This window comes from Pieris rapae, chromosome 22 (assembly GCF_905147795.1).
Source record: "Pieris rapae chromosome 22, ilPieRapa1.1, whole genome shotgun sequence".
NCBI classification, from domain to species: Eukaryota; Metazoa; Arthropoda; class Insecta; order Lepidoptera; family Pieridae; genus Pieris; species Pieris rapae.
This window is the reverse complement of record NC_059530.1, coordinates 4,312,461-4,326,236: the sequence shown is the minus strand read 5'-3', so window position 1 is coordinate 4,326,236 and position 13,776 is coordinate 4,312,461. Positions and strand designations below refer to the sequence as shown.

Sequence of the window (13,776 nt, the reverse complement as noted above, 5' to 3'; positions counted from 1 at the left end):
TATGGAATGGAAGGCAAACGGCCAGGAGGCTCATTAGATGTTAAGTGATAGCCCATGGACACTCTCAATGCTAGAGGGCTCGTGAGTGCGTTACCTTCAAAGAATAGGTTCGGCTCTTCTTTGAAGCACCCTAAGTCAAATAAGTTCGGAAATACATTAATATAAGTACATTTTTCTTATATTAAAAAATAAGAAATTAATTAAAACTTAATCATTTTAAAAAAATTTAAGAAACGAAGGAAATCATTTTAGCGGCTTTTTGTTAACTTTTTTACGTAATTAACTATGTACGTAATGAAATTCGTTGATGATCAGCTTCAAGGTTTAGAAAATTATTTGAAGGTAGTACATACACTACTATAAACGATGAATATATATTATTTAAGTAAGCTCCACCTAGATTATTATATGAGCACTATTATAAGTTAATACAACCTAACAAAAAAACTGGTTGCAAAATGTAATAGTTTTATTTTTCTTAACAATTACTTCTAATTAACGGTCAGGGGCTTTGTTTATTTATAACCAAGATATCTATATAACTAATCTAGTAAACCACTGAAACATGGATTTCTTGAGTTACTTCTGTACGAATAATATACTATCATTTCGCGCCATCTAGTACCGAACTTGTGCAGTTATCATAATTGCTACATAGCAGAGCGCCATATGTGCTACTTTCATGTTAAATTTATAAACCCGTTGTTTAAAAAGAAATTGATACTTATAAAATGTTAAACCATATTTAATTTTTACTCAATATGTCATATGGAACATGGTGTAATGGTTGCAGCTCCTTACAAACATTGTGTAAAAAAACTTGGCGATTAAGAGTGGCGGAGAGTTTATTGCCAGTTCTTCTCTTCCGTTCTACGCCCTTGATTTGAAAACTGGCAGTAAATGTAAAATTAGATTCATTTAATATTTCTTTTTTTTTTGACGTTCATAAGTGTACATTACCTATATGAATAAATGAATTTTGACTTTGACTTTAATGTAATGTCGTGTTCTTAAAAGCGCAGAAACTACTTACGTTCTCTTGCTTTTGATATTCATCGTTTTTATAGATGCTCCTTGCTAGACCAAAATCGCAAATCTTCACAACATTATCTTCGGCCAATAAGACATTTCTCGCTGCCAAGTCACCATGTAGGACCTGGAATGAAGGTTTCATTTACATACCCTTTTTTTATTACAATAATAATTATCTGTCAAACAGTCAAATATTACAGGATATTACAAGGGCGTCGCCAGAGTTTAGAAAAAATCTGTCAGTTTTATGGAGAGCGAAAAACAGGTGGGTTACTGATTTTTTTCACCGTCGCCTATATACACACCACCAATAGGTTCTCAAATGCGTTGTTGGTCTATAAGGTGGTCTCTTCTTCGTTCGAAAATACCTGATATGTCAGCTCATACCATGTTCCGTTGTACGCGCTTTTTTCAATTAAATTTGAATTCGTATATCTTCTGTAAATTATTAATATTGATTAACCCACCTTTCTACTGGCAAGATATTCCATTCCCCTAGCAATTTGGAAGGCCCAAGCGAGGAGGTCTCTTGATGTAAGGGGCCTTGGCTTTCGACCTTCGTAAATAGAGTCGCATTCGTAGTTCGACCGCCATTCTGGTTGGACGTATCCCGTTTCTGAAACTGAGAAAATTATGGAAGTTATTTTTTAAATTTCAATGATTTAGACGTTTCTTGTGGGTTGGTGGAGCGTGATGCTTATAAAGTATATTAATAAAATAAGTATATTTTGCAGCAAAATATACTTATGAAAGCAATTGCCGCTTTCACGTTCACCTAAAGTGTTCATTGTCTCTTTTCATCTCAGCGTTAACACTATTTGACAGAAAGAGACCAAAAAGTATTTTGGAGAAATGGACGGATTTAGTTTTTTAAAATACAGAGGTTTTTTTTTTACAGGAGGCTCATCTGATGTTTAGTGATACCGCCCATGGACAGGTTGGTATAAACTTTTATCATATATTGATCTTTGGGGCTGTCTGCCTGCCTGCATGTCTTCTAGAGCATTTACTATGGAAAGTTTTTTACTATGGAAAGTTTCACGAGAAGTTTTGAAATTCATCTTTGTTCTGCAACTGAACGTTTTGAGGTACTTTTTTAATGCAAAGCACCACTCTGTGGAACCAGCTACTCGAATAGAGCGTACAAATAAAAGGTCAGCAACGCACTTGCGAACCTTCTGGCATTAAGGGTGTCTATGGTCACCTGTACCATTTTATTTGCCAGTTTCAATAAAAAATTACCTTTTCTTCCAGATCGGTTAGTGATTCCCGAATTTAGGCTTGTATGGTCCGTTGCTTGAGTGTGGTTTGAGCCGTAGTAATCAGAATGCATTCTGCGAACAAAATCGGCTTTACAATATCTGCCAAAGTATTAAAATAAATATGTATTTGCAAAAGAATGAATATAAACACCAAAAAAAATATTTTAATACTCTTTAGTCACTCTTAATATCTACCCGCTCATCGTCTACAACCTAAAAACCCTAATAAAAGACTGGCTTATGCACACGCCCTATGCAGTGTTTGATCTGCTTTTGAGGCCCACTATGTAAATCCACTTTACTCATTCACTCACTCATTCACCCACTCATTCACTCACTCACACATTTACACCCACACACTTACTCATGCACTCAGGCGTGATGATAACGGTTCAAAAAAGAAAAATAAAATAGGTTAAATTATTTTAAGTAATTAAGAATTCAGTTTGTTTATGGAAGAGCTGGGAACCCTGACATAGGTATTTTTCACTTAAAAGGGTTTGGAAATCTTACACCTAGGAAAGAAATGTACCCACTTAAAATGAATAAACACTTTTTTATTATAATTATTACTACTGAAGTATTCAATCAAGAAAATTAGAAAAGATTATAATGATTTCTTGGAGATGGAGATGAGAATGGAGATAGAGAATTTAAATTAATATTAAATTTTTGTGTAACAATGCATAAAGTGTATTTATTTTTATTTTATTTTTTTTATTTATAAGTGTCAAAAACAAATTTTAAGCGATATTAAATACTGTCTCTAAAATATTTTAAGACATAAATTATTATGATGATTTTAATGATATTTAAATTTTCTTACCCACTACTAGCAGTGCTGGAAGAGAATGCTTTGTTGACTTTACCCAGGCTCTTCTCTTTATCATCAGTGAGCTGGTCGATAAATACTTCCCGATGGCGGATCAAATAGTTGTGTATGTTACCAAATTTACAGTATTCCACTATAACTATTAGCTCCCCTGAAATTAAATGTGATTTGTGAACACCTTGTATACTTCCCGGCGATAAATATTGCAGTTCTTTGGAAAGAGACTATGTGCATTGCTTTGCCTCGCACACTACCATGACGTTTAAACAGAACGTGAACAAAAACAAAGCAATATACGTATACGATAAATATAATAATTGATAGTTATGGATATATGCATCCAATATTGGGAAATGCGGAATTTTGAAGGATATTTAATATTTTCCTTATTGTTTACTAATAAATGAACTATGGAGGCAAACAGAATATAAAACCTACTTTTCCCGGCATTCTTCGTACAAGCTCCCAATAGGTTGACAATATTAATATGTTTTCCTAAATGCACCATAATCTTCAATTCAGAAGCCAGAGCTTTGATGTACATGTTATCTGCGGTCTTTTTGACAGTTTTGACAGCCACTGTGGTGGATTCTTCTGCATTCACTATGCCCCTGGCCTCGGCTTTGTATACCACACCGAATGCTCCTGCACCGAGTTGTTTACCTGAAAAGTTCAATAAAACTGGTAACACTTATAGAATACTAGTACATTAATTTAGATTATTGGATATAGATATAGTGATGTACAAATATTATTTTTATTATTTTAATTGTTGGCTTCAAATATTAAAAAATTAATCATTAATGTCACATTAAAATTTGTTTAGTTTTTTTGTAATGTTTTTTATTAGTAAGTTTCTGTTTTGTTTAATATTTCTATGTTCTCTTTGTGTAGGTCATTTTTGCCTATACGTGCTTGTCACAATATAAAATATATTATGTGGTTTTTGTACCAATGAAAAAGAACCACAAGAAAGCGCCAAAACTCTTTTCTAGACAAGATGGCGTCGCACCAATCCCTGTGACAAATTTGTGCAGGAATTAAATAAACAAGAATACACTTAAAAAAACTAAAATCGAAAGGTGATTTTTCAGAAACTATTTCGATCATACTTATTTCAAATGACCGATACTAGAATATAGATTAGGCTTATATTTTTCATACAGAACTGGACATACGATTGGCCAAAATACCTGACCTATTGGCGTGCGCGCATTGTCCAGGCGATATTTAACTCACCTATTTTCAGTTTTTCCGGTGGAAACTCAAATTTATCGTCATAAGGTAAGAGTTCCGCTTGTTCATCGATTCCAAGGTCCGGGTTAAGGGACTTCGGCACTCCTTCTTTGAAGTATAGCAAACCAGCTGCCGCTAGCTCCCTCTTAAATTGCTTCATCTTTCGTATCCTCCATGCCAAATAGGCAATTAGTATTATAAGTAAGAATACAATAACGCCTACACAACTCAAAAGTCCTTTGTATGTTGGTGTTTCTGAAATTTTTATATTAAAATGGTAACATTGCAACGTAAGATCATCAATACAAGATTATTAGAGCTGAACACTTAAATTACACTTCTTCAAAACACGAAACTGTCGCATTAGTGTAAAGCTATGAAAATGCTTATAAGAATTTTAATTTAAGTATTATAAATGTTTAAATTTTTAGTTGATAATGTTAATATTAAAACTGATTTTATTATGAAAGACAGTAAGACTTTGTCTACAATCATAAGTACAAATTCCGCTGACAATGACATTTATATAAAAAAGTACCTTTCATGTACAGATTATAAGTTTTGCTCTGCGTTTCTTCTCCGCTATATGCTAGACACTCGTACTTTCCTTTATCATCCTCTGTCATACTCTTTATTCCCACCGTTGAATTTAATGTAGTACGATTCATCATAAATGTAATGATTGCAAGGTTCTCGGTATCTTCAATGGGAAATCCGTCCTGAAATATGTTCAAATACATAAAAATAACAATAATACACTGTTTATAGATACTGTGATACAGGATTCTAAATCTCAGGTCATAAATTGGGTATCATTAGATGTCAAATTATTTTTATCTCAACAGAAGTTTTGAATATTAATTTTTACAGTTGACTTTTAAAACAGTTTCATGAATCTTTATTTTAATATGGAACTCGTACGCTATTTCATGTTTTCGATTTTATAAATACAGTTACGCAAAAAAAACAAAACGGGAAAACGAATCGTAGCTTTTGGAAAAAAAAACAAATGCTCCAGTAAAATATAATAGCTGTAAAAATTTAATTTGTAATTCCTAACCAAAGAGACGATATTTTAGGTCAAATTCAAAACGCCAATTTCACATTATGCAATATTACTATTTAATGACTTGAATTTACGCGCATCCTAGCAATGATTACGAAGATGACCTAAAATAAACACCATGGTGTTAAAAACTATGGCAACCAAATATTCGAAATTTGAAAACTCGTTTGTCAACTATAAAATGTTAACAATTAAATTTTTTTTAAATTCTCTTACCTTATACCAGGTGACTGTGGGAGGAGGAACAGCATCAACCTGGCAAGTAAGTTGGATTGGTTGGTATGGATTTACTTGAACGTCCATCTCCGTCTTCTCCGGAATTAGAATAACAGGCAACCGTTGTTCTACAAATATGCAGAGACATTAAAAAGCAGTAAAAGCAGTAGCAGTATTTTTCGCGTCCATAAATAAACGTTTGAAATATTATTTAAAGTTCAAATTAATTCTCTTTTTTAAAAAATTATGACTTGTGACTTCAATAAATGGAAATTCAGTTTTGTTTTATTATAAATGGTTAGTTTAGGTTAGTCTTATTGCCTAGGAACGTTTAGGAAACTCGTTAAACGTTTCGTTCACTCACTTATCGGGCGAAACTTTAGCAACTTGATTGAAATCGATGCTAAATTAACTGTCTAGAGATTCAATTAACTCTGTGATTTAACTACTTTACTGAGACTGATATATATAGAATATGAGTGATTCAAACGCAGACAACTGGCTTATAAAACTTCACCGTACAAACGGCAAAAATACGAGTAACAAATTACTTCTGCACGTCTATTTCTCTCTCTCTCTTGTCATCTTACCAGAAACAATACATACCTATGACAGACACATGCGTCATATACGATTCCTCGGAATCATCATTCTTATATCCCACACACGTGTAGTTCCCAGCATCGTTTAATGTTATTCCATCAAACACCAACGTGGCGACAAACGAGAATTGTGTCTCGTAAAACTTGGCTGTAAAATAAGAAATGGGACCTATATAACACGAAACTTATATCTTAAAGGTCAAATGATTCAATAGTCATGATCATTTAGTCTCGTGATAATCAGCATTTATTAAAATCGTTGTTTTAATTATTGTTGCCTTGATGAAGCAATATAAGGTAATCGTGATGATTTAAGAGATAGCTAACATCGGTCCAGCCGGTCTTGAGTGATAAGTGGTGTAACTAACACGACTTTGTTTTATATATTTAAAAGTATGTAAATATAATTATATTTACATACAGGTGGGGCGGCAGCAGAGCAGGCGGAAAATAATACAAGGCTCAAATCTAAATGTCTTTTCCCTAACTTTGATTTCGTTTCTTTTGGAGCAGAGACTTGGTAAGTTTGAAGTGCTTAAAGATAGTTATAGACCGTTTATACAGCGAGGAGATGCTGCCAGTGAAAAAGATGCACAGCCACGGGTACCAAACTTTTTAAGATTGTTTTAATTTTCTTTTTATGATTATGTAGGTTAAGAAAATTTTAATTACTGTATATTTTTTTCGATCTCATCTTATTGACTTATTAATGTAAGGAGTTATGTAGTATATGTATTTTTGTGAACAAATATAAATCTTGTCAAAATTATCGGTAATTTTTTTTTTTTTGGTTTATTTGCCGTAATGGTAGAAAAGAAGATAATTATGGCATTAACCCAAGCCACTTACTATAATTATCCATCAGTAGACCTTCCCAATCAATCCACGACACGTTGGAGAACTCATATTTCGAAGCATAGCACTCCAATTCAACCTTCTGATTTTCAGAGTACCAGCCCTGACTGTCCTTTACTCCAAAACCGTCTGGCACCTCTTGAATGATAAATCTCCTCTCTTCAGAAACGTGACCCATGCTGTTTGTGGCGTGGCAAGTTATATAGCCAGATGCACGCGCGTTTATTTGAACTTCTGTCGATGTTTTTATTATAGATTCGAATTTAGTGCGTTTAGTCACCTGAAAGGGAATGAGAGATGTTGTTTTAGTCTAGGAATTTAGTTGATTTTTTTAGTGTTTGACAATCCGGTCCGGTCAGCCCAAGGGCTGAACGCCAAAGTTTTGCGTAGATTTTTTTTGACTCTCGATATCTCCTACCACATATATGAAGAATGTGACACATACTCTGTCAGCATTGTTTTTCTGTCCGCGTTGGCGGCCTTTAAGGGAGGAGTAGCTCGAATTTGGAATAGTTGGAGGTCGTATCTCTCAGGGAAGACCCCCACCCGTAGTCTATTCCGCAGTTCGCTAGTTCGCAAAAGAATGCTTTGTGAAACGGACTGTGCAAGATTTCCAGCCAAGAAGGAGATCTATTTGAATTTGTAATACTTAAATAAGGGAAATATGAACTTATACATGCCCACCTGGCTCGGTTGGACAGAGTGGAGAGAAGCTACTGCACCTTCTATAGATAATTGTCTGAGCGAATTTTTGGATAAAACTTATCATTTTTTCTTTTTAGTGTATTGAACAATCCTACCAATATTCAGCCAAGCCAGAATTTTTGTAACCTCACTTCTATTTTCTTAGTCTAATTTGACCGAACTATTTGGCAAGAATTCTGTTGGTTATATCAAACATTTCATATTTGGATGTAAGTGCTTTATGTATGACAGATGCGCCGCATGAGTGATAAGTTAAAAAATGGATCCTATGACGTGCCTCTATATATATAGAATGAAAATACAGTGGATAAATTATAATAAGCCAAATAAAAATACTCATAACTTGGCCTAAAGGTCATACCAGGCCATAAACACCAAAAAAAATATTGACTAATACACACATCAAGCCGCTTTTCCTGACCCTTCTCATCAGTGAACACCATATCTATAATGGGTTGTGGATACCCAACTGCCTCGCATTTTATTGAAGCAATTTGATCCTTCAAATACTTTCTCGCATCTTTGCGTCCAAAATTAATCATCGGTACACCTGGAATATATCAATCTCTCGATTAACCTTCCTTAAAGGTTCAACGAATAAATAAATATATACTACAATTGAATCGTCTTCGAGTTTTGAGCTACCATATTTTGCGATTCATTTTTCTTTATAAAAATAATGTGACTTACCAAGCGGTCTAAGATCGTAAGTAACGTTTTTTGTTACATAATCATTTGTTGCAACGATTGTATAATTTCCTGTGTCGTTTATATTTAAGTTTGAAATGGAATAATCCACGCTTCCACGATCAGCTGCCAAATAATATTTTCCAGGTACAACCGTTGGCAATAGTACTCCATCGCGATAACTGGAAATTATAATGAACAATTACATTAAATAACAATAGTAAATCGTGGGTCTCAGAAACAAGATATGTCAGCAATTTACTAATTTATTTATTGAAGTTATACTTCTTTTGGCGCGATGGAGAAAAATGATGAGAGTGAATTTTTACGATGCGCGCGAACACCAACACCTAAATTTGAAATCGTAAAGTTAGGTCTAGGTGGCATGAAAAACGATAACTATGTTCAAGTTGTATATTCTAGTATTTTTATATTTAGAACACGTGTTTCGTAACAGTACAATTAAACAGTGTGAATAAATAAAAATTATTTTGGTGTTTTTAAATCAATTTCATATACGACGGTGATAGTATTTACTAATAATAATTTATTTATTTAAATAAAAACTTTTTGATTAATTTTAATATTTATCGTTCATCACTATTGCATTTTAGTTATTTTTTTCCACACGCCAAAGAAGTATAACTTCTAACGCGTGTACATAAGTACACACACTCTTTTTATATGCTATAATTTAACATATGTTATTGTATATAGTTTAGTGCCAAAACTTCCAGGGTCTTAAGTGTTCCCGTTCAATATAATAACGCTTTAAGAATGCTGTTGGAATGCGATGCTTTTGCAGTGCCTCACACACCATACTCATACTGTTGACTTCACCATACTCGTTCTGGGCAAAGAACAGTAAAACTAGTATTGTCTTTTATTAACATAACTGTTACACATTTAAAGAAAAACACTTTTTTAACAGATTATAGTTATGTATTATTGTATTTAAACTTATAATTATTTAGACATCATTTTAAATTTAAACCGACGTTTCGCGTGCTTTACAGCGTGCGTGGTCACGGTGACTGGTGATGTCTAAATAATTATAAGTTTAAATACAATAATACATAACTATAATCCGTGAAAAAGTGTTTTCTTTAAACAGTAAAACTTTTACGCAGATCCCGAGGCAGTAGGAACAATATCCTCAGTACAATAGACTACTCAAGTACTCAGTGGCAAATTGTCAGATTGTGCGTATGGTTTTGTCTCTCAACAAAGGCGCGTGAGTTAAATTTTTACGGAACGTCAAGATGCGCAGCGTTTTTGTTGAAAAAAAAGGGAGAAAGCGATTGAGAACGTTTGAGAGAGAGTGAGAAAGGGAGATCGAGAAAAAAAAAGGAATTGGTTGATGTATTAGTTTAAAAAAAAAAATTTGAAGGCAGTTCTGTCGCATAAAGTCTTGTGCAGTAAACGCAGATTTTTTATTTATTTATATTATCATTAGCACCTAAACACGTACACAGAGTAAATATATAACAAGTACATGGAGTGATACATGATCAGCTATTGGGGCTTTTACCTTAGTAATAATTAATTTACAAAGAAGTTTCACTTCTGACTTTTTTGTACGTACTAAACCCTTTTTCGCACTCCACTACTGCTTTGTTTAAGAATAAAATAAAGCAACTCTTAATGTCCTTACTCTATACTATTATTATGTGTGTTGTTGTCATGTTTTATTTTTTGTATCATATGGTTGTATAAGTGTAACCTGTTGTGGATGCATCCAGTGTGTTTGTATTGTGTTTTATTTTTGACTTTGTTTTTATTATAAGGATATCTCTGTTTGGTTTCCGAATAAATAAAATAAAATAAATAAATAAAATGAACCTGTGGTATCGAATTGGTAATTAGGTAATTGTTTACTTGACCTCAGGATTGAATGGATCAATCCTGGTCTATTGTTTCACACGGGCCCAAGCCAAGTGTATTATTTTTTGATTTTGGGTGTCTTACTATTTTGGGACTATTATTTTTAATTAAAGTGCGAAGTGACTTTTTTTTAAAACACATATGACTTACACAGTGAAATTAGCACGCGGATAGTCCGAAATCTTCGCATGAAGCTTTATCATCCTTTGCTTTGTTTCCAGTGTGTTCATCTGATTATGTGGTTTCGTAAGGTTGATAAACCCTGCATCTGGAAACAGAAATTTATATCTTATGGTCATAAATATTCTACATACTGACCGACTGATAATCAACGCATTCTAACATATGCCGAGTCTAATGTGGCACTATTTTACTTTTTATTTGTTATTATTGTTCATAAGCGTTCAAATTGACAATAGTCTTTTAATGTTCATTATATAACATACAATTCTTAAAAGACGCAATTTTTTAAGCACATTTTTCATTTTATGTAAATACATATATATTACTATATAGTTGGCGCCCGCTAGTGGGGGGCTCGTGACAACAACTTAAAGATGAGTTGGGCCCATTTTTGTTGAAAGTGTTCGTATATTTTTATATATGTGTGTGTTTCATTAAATAAAATTATTTAATAAAAAAAATATTCTTTCTATTGCAATCTTCTTAAGGACTAAAATGTATACAAACTAAGTGTTTCAAATTGTAAGGATAAATTATAAAGAGAAACGTAATTTTTGGATCCCGAGACAACAGAGTTACATAGCTGTTATGTACACTATCCGAAACGAGAATTCGCTGGGAATCGAACCTTATATATTTCGTTAATTTAAATACCACTTATATCTTTGTATACAAACCTTTGTATATTTTCGTGAAGTCTCTCCTTTCTTCCCCATTCCTATTCCTAGATAAACATGTGTAGACGCCAGCATCTTCCTCTGTTGCGTTAACTATAATTATCTTCTTATATAAATTGCCACCAGTAGCCTCTTTCTCGTTTGTTTCATTCAAAACACTCTGAAAATTAAAAAGTAATTCATGAAAATATTCGTATTGTGCAGCAATAGTTAAGAAAATTATTACATGAGACTGTCCATGGCACTTAACATCCTTTTTTAGTATATAATTTAGTGTTTTCTTTCTTTCTTTCCTATGTTCGCAAGGAAAATACATTTAATTGTCTCTTTCTCAAATCAAAGGAGCAGTGTTGGCCTAGTGGCTTCAGCGTGCGACTCTCATACCTGAGGTCGTAGGTTCGACCCCGGCTGTGCACCAACGGAATCTCCTTCTATGTGCGTATTTAACATTTGCTCGAACGGTGAAGGAAAACATCGTGAGGAAACCGACATGTCTTAGACTCAAAAAGTCGACGGCACGTTGATGGCACTTTTTTACTTATTCTGCATATATTAATGTGTTATCTATTGTTTAGGGCTCCATGATGCAGTTTTTAAAACACTTTTTTCTCATTACTTTATCTGACAATCCAGGTTATTAATTAGCTTTTAATTCTAAGAAAGGCAGGCGTGCTTTCTTATAAAAAACAGTTACGTTTATAGTAGGTTTAACCGTACAAGTGAGTGCACTTAGACGAAGACAAATGGTGTATAGCTGGGGATCGAACCCATGGCCCTCAAGTATGAGAGTTTCACCCTGAAGCTACCAGAACAAACTGGCAATTTAAACTTGTTTTTATTTTCTTTTTTTTTATTTATTCCACATCATTATATTAATACTAGCTGATCCGGCAAACGTTGTTTTGCCATGTATATCATATCTAATAAAAAATAGGAGTTGATCGTAGAGGGTTGAAAATTTAGAGTTGTATGTATTTTTAATGCTGTTGATACAGTTGATAAAAAAATAAAAATTTATTGAAAAATTAAAGAAAGTATTTAGGGGTGGACTACCCTTAACATTAAGGGGGATGAAAAATAGGTGTTGTCCGATTCTTAGACAGACCCAATATGCACACAAAATTTCATGAGAATCGGGAAAGCAGTTTCGGAGGAGTTTAACCACAAACAGAAGAATTTTATATATAAGATCTTACCTTCGAGAAGGGCAGTTTCCATACAAGATACACAGCAGTATTCTCTTGATAAGTTACAGTACAGTTAAGTGAAAAAGTCTCTCCTTTAATGAAATATGGCGATTCACCTTTTATGCTCGGCGTAGGAGGTTTTTCAATTTCTAAAAAAATAAAAAATGTGACAACTGTGAAACTATCATCTCGATACATAATAATAATTATTTTAAAGGTAAAATTTGCAAATTAAACATTTATAATTGTAACCACAAAACAAACTTATTTACTAAAATTAAAACTGATACAAAAAAATGTTATTAAAAATATTTTCACTTATAAATCAAATACGTCAACATAAATTCAACCAAAGCAAACAAAAACAATGAATTGTAATCAAATGTATCAAACTTAAATTAACAAACTTAAAAAATGTTAGTAAATTAGTTGTTAGAAGTGAAACACAAAGAAATAACGCAGAGCAAAACACCAAAGAGAAGAAAGCGGTAAGCTTCATGTGAGTATAATACAACCAAATTAAAAATACAGAACAAAATACTCAGTGACCACACCACGCCAACATCTATACCAGCTATTTCTACTTACGAGTACTCACTAACCGCCATAACATTAGGTCACCGCGCTGTGAAGTACAATTATAACTCGGCTCTTTTGCTTTCAATAAAAATCCAATCTTTGGAGAGTACTTAAAGGTATCTGGTGGCTTTTGGCTCTGCAGCTATTATACCATAAATATTGTTAGTCAAAGTACACACTATATTCTTCAATTGTTTTTTTTTTTAAATCAACCAATTGAAGAATACAATTTGTTACCACAAATTTATTTCATCATAAAATAATTTTGTGGTTCACGGACATGTTATAGTATTAGACACCTACGTTTATGTACAAACACATCTTTCGTTGTGGTAATGTTTTGTCTCGTGAATTCACAATTGAAAAATGTTATTTGACTATCCAAAAGTTCGCTATCGATGGTGAAACCAATTTTCGGGCTATAACTATATTCGCTTTCTGGAAAGTCCTGGATATTAAGAACGTTGTTATAAATCAAGCAATCAGGTACTTAGATCGTAAAAACATGCCCAGAACTAAGTTGGAGTGAAGCGTTAGTTGTACTATTTGAAAATTTTAATCACTTAACATCAAGCAAAATGTTATACGGCATGCAATATAAGCAACATTCTATTTCGTTTTTAACTTCGCCTATTAAACTCATTGTTACATACATACCCCTATTAATTGTACAGAAACATCGGGTGTTGTGGGTTTACATTCTATTACAACCTTTGAGTTACCAATTGATATCAACATTTCTCTGAATGGTGCGAAAAGACTATCCGTACCTA

The 13,776-nt window shown here is 33.2% G+C and overlaps 1 protein-coding gene across 4 annotated transcripts in view; it reads right to left on the bottom strand.

Moving 5' to 3' along the window:
- Positions 1–13,776, bottom strand: part of LOC110997017 (vascular endothelial growth factor receptor 1) — a 35,260-nt gene that overhangs the window by 5,115 nt on the left and 16,369 nt on the right. For 2 of the 4 annotated variants that reach the window (XM_045633053.1, XM_022264948.2), the window contains exons 3-19: positions 13,661–13,773; positions 13,307–13,451; positions 12,434–12,573; positions 11,238–11,397; positions 10,528–10,645; positions 8,497–8,675; positions 8,208–8,356; positions 7,096–7,381; positions 6,251–6,394; positions 5,645–5,772; positions 4,901–5,081; positions 4,366–4,617; positions 3,565–3,789; positions 3,121–3,277; positions 2,275–2,366; positions 1,500–1,654; positions 1,034–1,156 (exon numbers count right to left, since the gene is read on the bottom strand). In XM_045633053.1, coding sequence (XP_045489009.1) covers positions 1,034–1,156; positions 1,500–1,654; positions 2,275–2,366; positions 3,121–3,277; positions 3,565–3,789; positions 4,366–4,617; positions 4,901–5,081; positions 5,645–5,772; positions 6,251–6,394; positions 7,096–7,381; positions 8,208–8,356; positions 8,497–8,675; positions 10,528–10,645; positions 11,238–11,397; positions 12,434–12,573; positions 13,307–13,451; positions 13,661–13,773 — 2,747 coding nt within the window. Of the gene's footprint in view, positions 1–1,033; positions 1,157–1,499; positions 1,655–2,274; positions 2,367–3,120; positions 3,278–3,564; positions 3,790–4,365; positions 4,618–4,900; positions 5,082–5,644; positions 5,773–6,250; positions 6,395–7,095; positions 7,382–8,207; positions 8,357–8,496; positions 8,676–10,527; positions 10,646–11,237; positions 11,398–12,433; positions 12,574–13,012; positions 13,146–13,306; positions 13,452–13,660; positions 13,774–13,776 lie in introns of all 4 variants that reach the window. The other 2 variants (XM_022264949.2, XM_022264951.2) reach the window with 2 other exon arrangements.